The sequence below is a fragment of the Archocentrus centrarchus genome, chromosome 8 (genome assembly GCF_007364275.1).
Source record: "Archocentrus centrarchus isolate MPI-CPG fArcCen1 chromosome 8, fArcCen1, whole genome shotgun sequence".
In the NCBI taxonomy this organism is placed as follows: domain Eukaryota; kingdom Metazoa; phylum Chordata; class Actinopteri; order Cichliformes; family Cichlidae; genus Archocentrus; species Archocentrus centrarchus.
Window position 1 is genome coordinate 7556167 of NC_044353.1, and position 14923 is coordinate 7571089.

At 39.9% G+C, this 14923-nt stretch overlaps 1 protein-coding gene across 2 annotated transcripts; it reads right to left on the minus strand.

Moving 5' to 3' along the window:
* Positions 1-423: 423 nt before the first annotated feature.
* On the minus strand, positions 424-12931 carry syt5a (synaptotagmin Va). 2 transcript variants are annotated; one of them, XM_030735390.1, is made up of 10 exons: positions 12797-12931; positions 6157-6311; positions 5902-5916; positions 5178-5359; positions 4299-4385; positions 4044-4211; positions 3761-3928; positions 3538-3655; positions 3306-3439; positions 424-1943 (listed from the first exon to the last, which is right to left on the minus strand). In XM_030735390.1, the coding sequence occupies exons 2-10, from the start codon at positions 6302-6304 to the stop codon at positions 1734-1736; spliced, it is 1230 nt and encodes a 409-aa protein (XP_030591250.1). In that variant the 5' UTR covers positions 6305-6311; positions 12797-12931; the 3' UTR covers positions 424-1733. The 2 variants fall into 2 exon arrangements, with proteins under 2 accessions (XP_030591250.1, XP_030591251.1); XM_030735391.1 differs by lacking the exon at positions 5902-5916.
* Positions 12932-14923: the final 1992 nt, after the last annotated feature.

Here is a 14923-nt window from a genome sequence, read left to right on the forward strand (position 1 = left end):
TTCTTTCTTTGTTGTTTGCCATTACTGCAGCCACTATGATTTGAGCTGAGGAAACAGACTGTTTTTATGTCTTTATTTTCTTTTCCTGTGACACCCACCCGCCAACCCCCACCGGCCGCACCTCTCCGTAATTCCTCACTCACATGTTTGGCTCACTGCATCAGAGAAGGACGGAAAAGGACACACTGTTAGTCTTTCACTCATCACATTGAATCAGGAAGCACACACACACACACACACACACACACACTAGTACACAAGTATGCACACTGAACTCAGAGAAATCAAAAGTATCAGTGACAGCTACACTTCCTTTGGGAGATTCCAGTTTGAGAAGAAAAAAAGTCTCCACACCTTCATTTTTGGATAACTGGATAGTGGCAGTAATAATACCAAAATTATGCAAGTCCATCCATGCACAGCTGTCATTGATTGGAAACATTTATTCAGCTATTTATTTACAATCACATTATATATATTGAAAGTAAAACCACAAATGGCTTTCTTTTTTTGAACACATATGACAGACATATGCATCAGTATACACACTTCATCCAAACACATAAGGAGAACAATCAAAAACAAGTAAAAACATGAAACTAAATGTAACAGATTTCATCATTTCACTGGCAAGTTTTCGGTTGTGTGGAAAATGAGAGGCGTGAGCGTGAATGAGAGGACAGCATAAAGGAGAGAAACGAGGAAAGAAGAGTCACATTTCAGCTCAGAGCCAGAATCTTAATATCACTCTGGTCATTTCTGGTCACTAGCTGGTCTACTTGTACTGTACATTAACAAAGCCACATTAGGAACCCACATTCTTAAAGATGAGTTATTTAATATTCACAGCAAAACGTTTCATGTTTCTCTCAAATGATGCAATGTTCAGCTCTCTAACCTCCATCATCAGCTGAAGACTACTGTAATAGTTTGTACAACTAATGGCAGGATAGCTGCTAACAGATTAGCACGCTTGCACTTAATCCTGCTGGTGGCCATGGGAACATGATACAATACACGTTTGTTGCTGGTCGCAGGAATCAAGCCACCAAGGGAGGAGCAGGAGAAACTGAGTTTCTGTGAAACGCACAATTTTGGAGAAATGGAGTGATCGCTTTTTGCCATTTCTTCTAATCTTACTACCGTTGCAAAGTTAACTGATGCACAGTTATACCGATGCTAAAACAGACAATCGGGATTTTGACTACATGAGTGGGTGAATAGCTCAGCCATTAAATGGTGGTCAAGTCAATAAATAATAAAGAGTGGAAGACTTTCGCCCTGAAACTCAATAACATTTTCATCGGGAGAAATTTCTATGTGGCTTTGGAGGAGCACCTAACATCTGAAAAAATACCTTAGATGATGCCATCCTGTTAGTCTCCCAGCTCTGTGGAAGAACAATGCTAAACTGCTGTTGTAATGCTTTTATTTATACTTTGTGAACCACTCAACTGGTACGTCATTCAGAGGAAGTGTTCCTTTCCTCTGTGATGAGCTGTGTTGCAGTTGCACATTTGTAAGTATTTCTGTGGGACGCACTCAGCGTAACAGTCATACAAAGAGATCCCAAAGTGACATTTTACAAAAGGAATTACGGTGTAAAACTGAAAGATGTTTAAAAATGTATGAAGTCAAGCATCGTGTTATAAAACTCTACAGTTGTTTGGTTTAATACTGAAAGAAAAGCCCACTGTATACTGATGATGCTGTGTGTTACTATGTGAGTGGCATTAGCGGATGGGGGCCTTCAGAGCAGCATCCACCTCCTCCTCGGGCAGCAGCGTGTGCCACTGGGCCACAGGACGTCTGGGATTGGCCAGCATGTCTGACCAGTGACGCAGCCCGACGCCTGAGGCGCCGTAGCCAATCCAGCACTTGCCGATGGGATCGTTGCTGCCCAGCTTGTCGTAGTCGTACACAGTGATCAGCACCTGGACTTTCTGTGTGAGGAGACAGATCAGGGTCAAATGTGCATTTCACTTTTTTCCTCGTTGAACATGCAGCTGATATTGTAACGCCTTTGAGTAGACTGAGTTTATGATAGCTGGTAAAATTTTACTATTGAGTACTATTGGGGTGTCTGCGGCTCAGGTGGAGCAGGTCTTGTACTACTTAAAAGGTTGGTGGTTCATTCCCTGGCTGCATTTTCTTTATGACTGTGTCAGTCTCTCACATCATTGTGGAGGAATTTTGGCCCACATTGCTTCAGTTCATTGAAGGTTGTGGGCATTTATTTATGCACAGCTCTCTTTCTGTCCCACCACAGCACTTCAGTCAGGTTGAGGTCTGGACTTTGACTGGATCATTGCCGCACCTTCATTCTTTTCTTTTTCAGCCATTTTGTTGCAGATTTGCTGTTGTGTTTAGGATCATTGTCCTGTTGATGACCGAGTTTTGCTCAAGCTTTAGCTGTCAGACAGACGGCCTCACACTTGACTCTAGACTGCTTTGATAGGCAGCACCCTAACATGTCTTTATGACTTTTGACCTGCTGTTGTAACAGCTTCAAATAGAATATTTTCAAAACTTTGCTTTGAATTTTTGTCAGGGTCACAATTATGTTAATGTTAAAGAAGGTGAGAGAGTTTCTAAACAGGAGACCTCCAAGACCTCTGTGAACTTCCAGTTTCACAGATGCTCATGACAAAGTCCAGAATTAATGAGACATTGTGACCAGTTTTTGATTTAAAAAAAAAAAAAAAGGATCGAGACAGTAAAAATAGTTCAAGTTGAACTTTGTTTATGGAGTTTCAGTTCCAGTAAAATTCCTTTTTCTGGGTGATTTGGAGAAGCAACAGCAGGGAATGCCGAGCAGCAGTGTAACAATAGCTGCCACTTACAAACAGCAGCTTCTTATGCACACATGCAAGTTTCTGTTTTGAATTTGCTTTGCTCCAAACATCTGTTATAGTTATTGTTTGGAAACAAATGTCATCAAGTCATGAATCCATTTCAATCCTTAACAAACTTTATGTATTATCAGAATCTTTAGATTCTGATAATACATAAATCTTTAAATTTAGTGGGCATAATCAACAGGACATTAGTATTGTTTTATTTAAAGATGGCAATATTCATAATGAGTCCTGTGATAGGCCGGTGACAGAGCTGAGGTGTACTCCAATTCTTGCCCAATGACAGCTGGGATAGGCTCCAGCAATCTTGGAATTTTCAGTCTGAAACTGGGTCAGCGCCATTTCTAACAGTCTCTGTTTAAGTAGTGCAGAAGCTAGAAGTAACCACAGAAAAAAATGGATGGATGGATGGTATAAATAGGAGGTTAAACTGTGACGTCTGCAAACCTGGATCTGGGAGAATGGGATCTCGAAGCTAAAGCTCTCGTTGAAATAAGGGTTCAGAGTGTTTTGTTTGACTGACGTCTTCTTCTTCTTGAGTCGTTTGCCGTTGTGTTGCAGCACCACCTTAACAAAGGGATCTGAGAGAAAGAGACATCAGAATAATAAGTTAGCAAAGCTATCCAGTAGAAGTCTCAGTCTTTAATACGGGCACGCAGGCGAGCATGTGTGTGTTCACCTGACAGTCCTCCAACATCCATCTTCTTTAGATTCTTGGCTTCCATGATGTTAACTGTTAGCTTTCCCGCAGTGGGGACATAACGAAGGGAAATACAGATATCACCCAGCTTCTCTTGCTGTCGGGAACAAAAAATATACACAGAGATTTGGTTATCTTTCCCAAAATTGGTAGTTACTATTACATTTATCATATGTTTCCAGCAGATGAAAAACACATGTACCTCCTCTTTTTCTCCTCCAACCAGATCCCGCCATTCGTGTATCGGCTGTCCGAGGTCTATAGAGTTCATGGGGATCTTGATTTCACCGATGACATCATGTTTACCAAAACGGTCAAAGTCAAAAACCTGCAGCACCAAAGTCTGACCGCCCAGTTCATTATACGGTATCTACAAATGCAGAGCATCAAAACATGTTCAGCTGTAAGGTGGTTTTGACCTCCTGGAGAAAATGTGATTTAAAAATGCAGCACATAATATCATCAATCTGATTCAGTGTAGAGACCTTAAAGGTGAAGGTCTCATTAAACACAGGGCAGAGGTTCTTGCGCTGGACTTTGGTCTCAAATTTCTTCTTCTTGTCTGGCAGCATATAAACTTTGACATAAGGGTCTGAGGTCCCACCCATGTCCATTGCTGGCAGATCCTGAGCCTGGAGGATTCCCACTATCAGCTGAAAGAGAAGGAGGAAAACAGACGTCAGACAAATTCCCGTCAAAGTCATAAAATCCTCCTGCTGTTAGGTTCACCACACGTGTACCTGATTATCAGTGAAATTATAATCCAGTGTGTACTCCAGTTTCCCAAATAACTCTTTCTCCTCCTCCTCCTTCCCTTCCTCTCCTTCCTGTTAGACACACAGATTGGATAGAAGTTAACACACTAGGTTCACAGAAAAGTATCATGATTCTAGAAAATGTTTGAAATACGGACAAGAAAATACACCAATAATGAAGAAAATGGGACATTTAAATAAAATTCTGGTTTGGGGTCAGTGTGGAATCATTGTCTTTTGATCAAAGAATCTATATTACACAGTATTTATACTCTCCAGTGGCCAATAGCAAGCGAACAGCAGCTCGGACTCTCTCAGCTCTTTTGTGTGTTTACCCTACTGCACTATGGCTGCTGTGCACAGTTTAAGCAGTGAATGCAACCATCACTACTCTCAACCTGGATAAAGGCCAAACAGCTGTGAACTGTTAATCAGTGATACAAAACACAGAGCTACAGCTGTTCACATCTGGAGGGTGGGGACAACCTCCACAGCTGTATATGCGCTGCACTCACAAGAACCGTTCAGTATTTTAAAGATGTGCCCTTATTTGCTTTCTTCCCGCAGTAAGATGAGGAGACACAACCTCATTTAAAGTCACCTCACACTTTAAAGTCAAAATCTAAAAAAAAACTCCTTCAAATAAAACTTCAGTAAGATAAATACACTCCTATAGCCCACTAATGAAAGCTGTGTAAAATGTCATAACTTACCACTAAAGCTGTTGTTTCAGCTTTACTTTAAAAGCTTATAACTGATCAAACAAAAGTATTCTCAAACCACAGTAAATAATTTAGTCCAAGCTTCGCAGGATTACCAAGCAGCTCAGGTCTGTATGAGCAGAAAAACCCCGTCTTTTCTCACCTTCTTCTCCTCTCCTTCCTCTCCCTCCTTGTCCTTCTTCCTGCGCCCTCGTCCTCCCTTCCTCTCACGGACCTTCTTGGCCTTTTTGCCCTTGTTGAAGCATTTCTTGTAGATGCAGAATCCCAGGCAGGCGACAAGGGCAAGGACCACAACCACAATGGCACCCACGGCCCACATGGGCACTGGAGAAAGGAGTGAGAGGAAGGAGAAAGCTGGAATTTGAAATTGTTCTCCCAGGTCTCAACAATATGGAAAAATAATCATTCTGTCTTACACAAACAAAAATATTATTTATATATTTTTCCATAAAAAGTAATTTTTGCCTTTCTACAACATAAAGGGTTGGTACTACCACCTTTGATGACTTCTTAAAATCATTTTATCATCACTGTCACTCTGATCATTTTTCTCAAAGCACTGCTGTGTCTCAAAGAGATGCCAGCATGGCTGTAGACTCTAACACTGAGTTAATTACTTTAAAGGCAGACTTTTAAAAGTAATTTTTCTATGTGTTCAACATTTTATGATTTTTTTCATAGCTGTCTGCTGTTCCCCGGAGGATGAGTCAGAATAACCCTCCTTCTCACAGCAACTCGTCATGCGTGACAATTTAAACCCAGCCAACTACTTTAAGCCTTTTTCCAGCAGTGGATGAAGAATGCCTTTGTGTCTGTGACTTTAAAACAGGACATACACGGCGGCATGAGATGTGAGATGAACTTACACTTGAGTTTATGATCTTGAAGAGCAGCACAGAGTGGTCGCATGGAGAAGACATGAGAGAGGACAGAATGAAAAACTGAGTGACAGGATGGTTAGATGATGTATGAAACAGCAGAGGCTGAGATAGATGACCTGGCTTTAGTTTTTTATGTAGCATTTTTATTTAACATTAATTCTTTTTTTTTCTTTTGACTTCAAACTGCTCCAGAGGTATGACGGACATTGTAAAGTTATTTTTAGATAACTGCGTGCTCACTTGGCAGATGTGTAAGCTCATTAAAGAACTTGTTCTTCATGCTGTTAAACTGGTGGTGGGAGACGGGCGGCGGAGGCGGTGGACGCTCCTTTTCTTCCTCCTCTGCTGCCCTGCGGAGCCGCACCTCCGCCATGTTGACCAGTGGCATTGCTGCTCTGTAAAATAGAAAGACAGCAGGCAGTAAGTGACCTCATCCCATCCAAGCTTGACTGAAACAGCAATCAATGACTGTGTTATGAGACTGAAAACCAGAGGGGGCGCTGTTCCCACATTCAGTGATGCTGCAGTCAGTCCCTCTCTTACTAACCAGGTAAACTTTCCCCTGTAAATGTTTTTACTCCCCACGTGTATATGCGCCATTACTGCACATGATTAAACTGTCTTCTCTCTCCCATAGAGTGTGCTTGTGTTCCTGTGCTTTCCCTTTTTCTCTTCTCCTTCCGCTCATCCTTAAACCGGTTGCTGCAGGTACCTGCCCCTCCCTGAGTCTGGCTCTGCTGCATCACGTGCTCACTCAGTGGGGGCTCATCTGATTGGAGTTATCCTTTTTTATCACAGCCTTGAGGCAACTGTTGTTGTGAATTGGTGTTATATAAAAATAAATTTAAAATTAATTAAATTAGTCTGATTCTCTGTGTCAGCCCTGAGACACAGATTGTGTACCCCACCTCTCGCCCTATGGCACCTGGGAGAGGCTCCAGGGATGGATGGATGGATGAACTGAATTAATCTTGATCTTATGGCCACTGACCTTTGGCCGTAATGAAGTGCACGCCAGATCCTGTTTCTGGTTTGTCTGTGTTTTTGTGTTACGCTCCCTGCAACCCCTAGACCCTGCACTTGATTAAAATGGCTGTGATCTGACAGCCACACATGTCTGATGTCCACATCTACGACAGAAAACTTTCACTTTCAAACTATTTTTCATTGCACTGAATTCCAAATGTTTGCTCGGAATAATCTTAGAAATGGGGAGGTTAAAACCCCAAAAAACCATTTGAAGTGTGGGCTCTATCGACTAAATGATTTAACATTATTATCACAGTATATTATCACAGTAGTATAATTCTATTAGCACATTCACTACTGAATAGATCAAACCTCTGACGCTAACACCACATTAATATTTCTTTTCAATGAAATAGTTCTCCTCACTGTTTCCCTCTTTTTCAGATGTGCCCTCCTTTCATGGCTGTAATCTCTTTAATCCTCTCTCCTTCACTTCACTCCCATGCTCAGATGGTGTCCTTAATCTAAACTATTATGTTTTATTAAGGAAGTGTTACATTTAAAAATCATTTGTCTGCAAGCGGCAGTTGAAGTGGAGCTAATTTCACCTCCTTCATATCGGCTGCCGTTGTGTAGCTTAATCTGTAGCATTGTATTATATTTGGTTGGATATTCACATATTTCATACAACGCTTTTCAAACTGCATAGTAAAAAAAATTATCTGCACTTTTTGTGAATCTATAATAATAAAATATGATACTATAATGTAGCAGGAAACTGAACTACCACAGTCAGGCGCTTTTAGAATACTACTTAAATAAAGTACTTAGTAAAGATACAAGCTAAATGGCATAAAAAGCATATTCTGGCTTACATATGCAAACAGATTGTGTCTTTTGTGCTAAAGTAGAGTTTATATTATATTCTTCAAACTTTAATCACAAGCAAAAAATGATAGAAGCAAGTCAGCTTCTGACAGTTCAGACTAATTCAGAGTCTGAAACATAGTGAATGCACCAGACATCTCTTACTTGGTTAAATGAATTACAGACACGTATAGACTGTATAAAAGATGGACCTAGCCTCAGGGTATAAGTAAAGGGGAAGTCACTTAAAACTGCATTCTTCCCAATGGCCAGCAGGGGGTGATTCCTTGGTAGCAAAACAAGTCTAATTGTATAGACGTCTATGGAAAAACAACTCAACTAAGGCCCCAGTCACACAGGCCTACAGACCAGTCAGTGACAATCTGGCAACCACCAGGGAAAAATGCGTATTCCATGACCGGTCGCTGGAGGTTGTTAGTGTGAAAATGGTCACAAAGCAGTATGCTGTTCTGCAGTGAAAGGCTGTAAGTTAATGAGTCAGTGACGCTCACTTCTGACCAGTGACAGAGATACTGAGGTGAGTTGTTGAGGATATCCTGAACTTCTTTGCCGGTAAGTACTGCTGTTTTTACACTGTTAGCTGCCATTAGCCAGCATTAAGAAACCTTCTTTGAATTGTTTATCAGAAGGAAAGTGTGATTTTTAGGACATTTGAGCCTAACATTAGCTGGCGTAATGTTAGCTTATAACTGGTTGTTGTTGTTTACTTGGTCCCTTATCAGCTGTCTGGAGAGGGGAGGGGGGTATGTCTAATCTGCTAACAGTAAGTATTTGTGGGAATAAATAAACATCTTTGTGTGTGAGAGCCCTGAGTTCATCCAAACAATGGCTGGCCTCTCCCTTACAGATAAGGTGAGGAGTGCAGTCAGTTGCTCAGAGTGGAGCTGGTACTCCTCCACATCAAAAGGAGCCAGTTGAGGTGTCCCGCATGTCCTACTGAGAAGAGGCCCCGAGGCAGACCCAAGACACGCTGGAGAGATTATATCTCTCGGCTGGCCTGGGAATGCCTCGGTGTCCCCCCGGATGAGTGGGAGGAGTTGGCTGGGAAGAGGGAGGTCTGGGCTTCTCTGCTTAGGCTGCTGCACCTGAAACCTGGTCTTGGATAGGTGGAAGATGATTGATTGACTGATGGATGGATGGATGGATGGATGGATGGATGGATGGATGGATGGATGGATGGATGGATGGATGGATGGGTGGGTGGATGGATGGTTTCTGTTTACAGTTTGTGTTGCACTTTTCATAGGTTGCGAGTGTTTACAGAGAAGTTGCCCTATGGGTGACCACAGCAACCACACAAATGCTTTTAACTGACAGCCAGCAGCCTCCAGAACCACTCACCAGCTGTTTGTAGAATACACTTTTTCTTTAGCAACTGTCTCTGAGACATGTTTGCATTTTAAGTTTATTGTCTCAGTTGCTCAGCATCATTTAATATAACCTGATGTTAAATTAGCAAATTATGGTCCAGTTAAGACAAAATAGATGATAAAGTAAGGTATGCTTTAGGTCAAATCTTATGACTAACAAGTTGTTCTTTTGTGAACATGTGTCCTCGGTCAGTCAGAACCGCCCTTTAGTCCTGACTTTTTTATTTTGTTTTCCGGTTTTTTTAAATGTTCATACTGGGGACAACCAAAATGCTGAGGTTGGAGAGTTCACTCACCAATAGCTGACATAAAAACCTTCATCCTGTGTTTTCTTTTTTTTTTTTGTAATATTGTGTTATAGTTATAGTTTTGTAATATTGTGTTATAGTTTTGTAATATTGTGTTATAGTTTTTATACTTATTTCTCTAATCTCTGTACTGTATATTTTGTAAGACTGTGTTATAGTTTTTATACTTATTTGTTTTTATGTAAGCACGAAGTACCGCAGCAATTTCCTAATGTTGTGAACCTGTTCACCCATATGGCAATAAAACCTTCTGATTCTGATTCTGATCGAACTGTAAACTCAACCTGTTAAATGGAAATCCCTCCTGTGATTTATATACTCTGGCCTCAAAAACATTACAACACAGAAAATGTTTTGTTTGTTTTTTTACTTTTAAATAAAGTAAATAAATTAAATAAATTAAAATTAAAAGAAAAACAACTCAGTTTGTGGTTATCGTGTTTTTTTTTCTAAAGGACCTGTGTGCCCTGTAAGGATTTCCAGCTGTCAGTTGTTGCCACACATAGGCAAACAGTGACTTTTAAATACACACACACACACACACACACACACACACACACACACACACACACACACACACACACACACACACACACACACACACACACACACACACAGGCCCCTCCCATGCTAGACATCCCTCTGTCGCTGCACAGCACTATAACAAGATTAATTGCCAAAGGTAATCCAAAAATCTCAGGCTTAACCAAATTAAGGACAGTTTGCCTCTCTGGGTTTCCTCCCCTTTCTCCACCCTCACTACCACCATTTCTCCATCCCTCTTCCCCCCTCTGTCATCTCCCTCTGTCTCTTATTAGTCCTGATTCCAATGCATATCTCCCTACTGATATGCACTACTGCACAGGCAGAGGCTCATATGGAACATATTTTAATAATGAGATCTGATTTAGCTGGCAAGCTTTGTTACAGTGACCTTTACAGCCCCTGATTGTATAAGCAGAGGATTAGAGAGTGAGGCCTCAGTGTGTTTGTGCATGTAGATAGATAGGTAGAATTATTCACAGTATGTGTATTTGTAAATGAATTTGCACATCCCTGTGAATTGTGTCATACAGCTCTTTATGTCCCAGCTCTGCGTGTTAAATAACAACATGTTTGCAGGAGTTCAGAACACCCCAAAACCTCACGATGATAACTGCAGATGTTTTCTGGGTCACAGCAGCTTTAGGCTGGGCTCCAGCCAGAGTCAGAACCCTGGGCAGGAATGTGTGCCTCTGTCTAGAATTTGAAGGTTGGTGAAACATAATCCACCCAAATCACACATCAGAAGACTGAAATTTAGTTGGGAGATTATTATGGTGAGGTGGCTCTCGAGTAAAAGGGATGCCCCACACACAGTAGTAGCAACTGTTTTGAAATGTGAAGATTTTTTTAGTTTTATTAAGAAAAGTTATGTGATGATCAGCTCGTGGTACAAAGAAAGAATCCTGCATGTGACAGAGCTTGTCAAACATGACAACTGCCAAAATTCACATTATGAACAATAAATCTTGTGGCAGAGAACCTCCAACGCGCATGAGCCTCGTATTTTTTTTTTTTTTTTAATCAAAAAAACTGCAAAGAAATTGAGGCAATAGATTAAAGAAAGAAGAGGCTTTTACACTGTGGTTGAATGACCAAACTGGGTAAAAAAGGATCCTGATGTGACTGGTACTGTATAAATGGTAAATTGCCCTACAATTCCAGCTGACAGAAGAGCCTATGCAATCCATGCAGACAATCAACATGACTGACAAGTTATGCAGATCTTCAGGTAAATTACCACTGTGCTCTTCATCTTATGCACTAACTTGTTAAGTTAAACTTTTAATCTTAAACTGTTAAACCTACACATTACTGCTGTAAAATCTGCTCATTATGAAACTGTTGCTTTGAGTAAGACAGCTTGTAACATGGTTTTAGAAAATTAGCGTAGCTAACAATGTACAGATTGCTGCCTATGATGAAATAATCAGATTCGTGTTATGGCTGAACAGTAAATCATGCATAACCTTCAGCACATCCACATTTAGTCTCGCCACAGTTGCTCTGCATCGACAAGCTGCTTTGCAACCCACCTCCATCTCACCTTGGTAATGAAGTAATATTTTGTAGCTAGATTGTCCGTGTTAATACAGCCTGGATATAATAACATGGTAAAAAGGCAGTGAGTGAAGCATCTAAGATGTGCTTTATGTATTTAATCTTCAGAACACTGTCATTTCACCTCAGTCAGTCTGTCTCCATATCTGGTTAGATGAACGTTACACATATAGAACAAAAATCAAATAAAAGTGTTCTAACAGGTGATTGCTGCATAAGCAGTTCATGTATAATCAAATGCTGGAATATAGTTTCAGTAGTTCATGCCATCAGATTACTTTTTGCTAAACTGCATTGCATGCGTTGGCATTTATAGCTAAAGCAGCATTTATACATATGCAAAATTCCTATAAATACAACTAAATTCTTATCATACCACTGCCTGGATTGCAAAATCTTGATTTGTTACATTTGATACACCAAGCTTTAAATGTCAGATGGTAATGTGTGCAGCTCGCCTGGCTCTTTCTAAATTCACCTACCAGGACCTCGAAAGAGTCCCAATAAACCAATTATGAAAATCTTAACTCTATATGGGCATTGCTTTTCAGCTATATGGTCTAATGCACTTTTGCCACATTTGCAGCTTTGTTCAGAAAGCCACCAAAGACAGAAAACTCAGTGTGCATTTACAATCGTCCTGACGGTGCAACGGTGCAAACAAACAAACTGAGGTATCACAGAGCACAGCTGGTGGCTTCACGTGATCACGGATGCTACAAATAGAGGTGCATAAGCCTCCTTTAATCCACTTAAACTAATCACTGGCACTTTTGGAAACATCCTCCATTATGTATAAAATTAAATGCATTTTCCAAGTAGGAACCTTTTCATTGCTGTTTAGTATATATGCAGCTACATAAGCTAGTTAACCTCCTGTCCACTTCTGTATCTTAAGTGATTTACTGCATGACTATAAAATACTCTTATGCATAAACAGGTATGTGCAACAACAGGGAGGATTTAACTGCAGCTGAAACAAAGTTTGATGCTTTTTCCCATTCATGGTGAATTGAATATGTTTCTTTGTGTGTTGAAATAATTGTATCTACATTTAATTAACGTTTTCTAATAAAATAAGTGACATTTTATCTATATAGCACCAGTTTACAATAACAGTCACCATATTGTAAGGTAAAGACTACAATATTAATGTCGACAGTTTGGTTAAAGGTATGCATTATAAATCTACAGTAAATTATGATACAGAGCAAAACAAGAAAATAAAAAAGATTAACTCACATGATTTAACCTCCGTCCTTCTTGTGTCTTTGCCTTTTATTATTAGTTTTTACATCCAAATGTTCTCCTCCACAAATCCTCCACCACTGATTAAAGAGAGTCGTTGTGCGCCGCTCTCTCTCTCTCTCTGCCCCTCCCCCTTCTGTGTTAATCTTTGCAGTATGGCTCACTGACAGCTACTTACTGACCACCTACACGTCAAAAAAGAGGGGAAACCCTCTTTAAGAGACAATTCATGTAGTGACTTTATTTTATATTGGAAGTATGTCAGGACAATTACTTTATGGCACTAATTTCCATTTATTGATTTCACCTGCTTTAAAGACTGTAGTTATCACCTTAGGCAGTATTATGTTTAAGGACTCCAAATTTGACCTATAAAAGCTCAGGCTCTCTGAGTGGGCTCTAATCTGCTAACACAATGAAGGGATGTTGACTCGTTATCCTCTTTGAAACACAAAAGGGGTTGAAAGTAGGTGAATTACAGCATAAAATCTATGGATGCCAGCCGTGGTGGTTTTGTCCTTTTTCTTTGGCTAACAAAAATCTAACGATGACAGTCAACAAGAATATACACTCATATTTTTACACACTTTATTTGTTAGTTACATAATAAGGCATCATTATCATCATATAGTATATATTCTTTGCTGTACCCTTTGGATTTTGTTTTTTGTGCCTGTGTAAATATCTGTTTCAAAACCAAACTGGAACCTGTCAGGGTGCACTCTGCCTCTCACTCAGTGTCACCTAAAAAGAAATATCAAACATTAATTAAAGTCATTACAACACTTGTGAAAGCTTTTATATACAGTAACAAATATAATTTTAAACATTAGAAAAAAAATTCTTCATAACCATCTCACAGACGTATCTTTGTATTTGGATGCTTTCAGTACTGCTGGTATTTGTTTAGACTCTCTCCAGTTGATCTTTCTGAGTTTACTTCAAGAGTTACTTCCTCCAAACCAGCAACATGTTTATTAGATCCCATTCCTACAAAGAAATACTTCCAATTATTGATGCTTCAATCATAAATATGATCAATCTGTCTTTATATACCACATGCTTTTAAGGTGGCTGTAATTAAACCGCTACTTAAAAAGCCGTCACTTGACACAGCTGTCTTAGCTAATTATAGGCCAATCTCCAACCTTCCTTTTCTCTCAAAGATTCTTGAAAGAGTAGTTGTAAAACAGCTAACTGATCATCTGCAGAGGAACGGTTTATTTGAAGAGTTTCAGTCAGGTTTCAGAATTCATCACAGTACAGAAACAGCATTAGTGAAGGTTACAAATGATCTTCTTAGAGCCTCTGACAGTGGACTCATCTCTGTTCTTGTCCTGTTGGACCTCAGTGCAGCTTTTGATACTGTTGACCATAACATTTTATTACAGAGATTAGAGCTTGCTATAGGTATTAAAGGTACTGCACTGCAGTGGTTTGAATCATATTTATCTAATAGACTCCAATTTGTTCATGTAAATGGGGAGTCTTCTTCACACACTAAGGTTAATTATGGAGTTCCACAGGGTTCTGTGCTAGGACCAATTTTATTTACACTATGCATGCTTCCTTTAGGCAGTATTGTTAGAAAGCATAGCATATCTTTTCATTGTTATGCAGATGATACTCAGCTTTATCTATCCATGAAGCCAGGTGACGCACATCAATTAGTTAAACTGCAGGAATGTCTTAAAGACATAAAGGCCTGGATGACCTCTAATTTCCTAAGTTCTTGTACTCGGCCCCACAAATCTTAGAAACATGGCGTCTAGCCAGATACTTACTCTGGATGGCATTACCTTGGCCTTTAGTAACACAGTGAGAAATTTTGGAGTCATTTTTGATCAGGATTTGTCCTTCAATGCACATATTATAGAAATACGTAGGACTGCTTTTTCACATTTGTGCAATATTTCTAAAATTAGAAACATCCTTTAACTTTTAGTTCATTTTTTCAGCACGTGATTGACAGATGTAAAAGTCATGCATTATGGACTTGTAGTTATGTAGGGAAAAACCATACCGCAAGTTTAATGTTAACCTTACCTGATATGCTAGCAGGGGCTGTAAACGTTTTATCAAGTAATCTGCTGGGCTCAGTGAATCAGTTAATTGTTGGAT

Coding starts and splice junctions, on each gene's coding strand:
- syt5a (XM_030735390.1), bottom strand. CDS start 6,304: ATGCCACTGGTCAACATGGCGGAGGTGCGGCTCCGCAGGGCAGCAGAG. Junction 3,656..3,760: donor TTGGAGGAGAAAAAGAGGAG/GTACATGTGTTT, acceptor TGTTCCCGACAG/CAAGAGAAGCTGGGTGATAT. Junction 3,440..3,537: donor GGATGTTGGAGGACTGTCAG/GTGAACACACAC, acceptor TCTTTCTCTCAG/ATCCCTTTGTTAAGGTGGTG.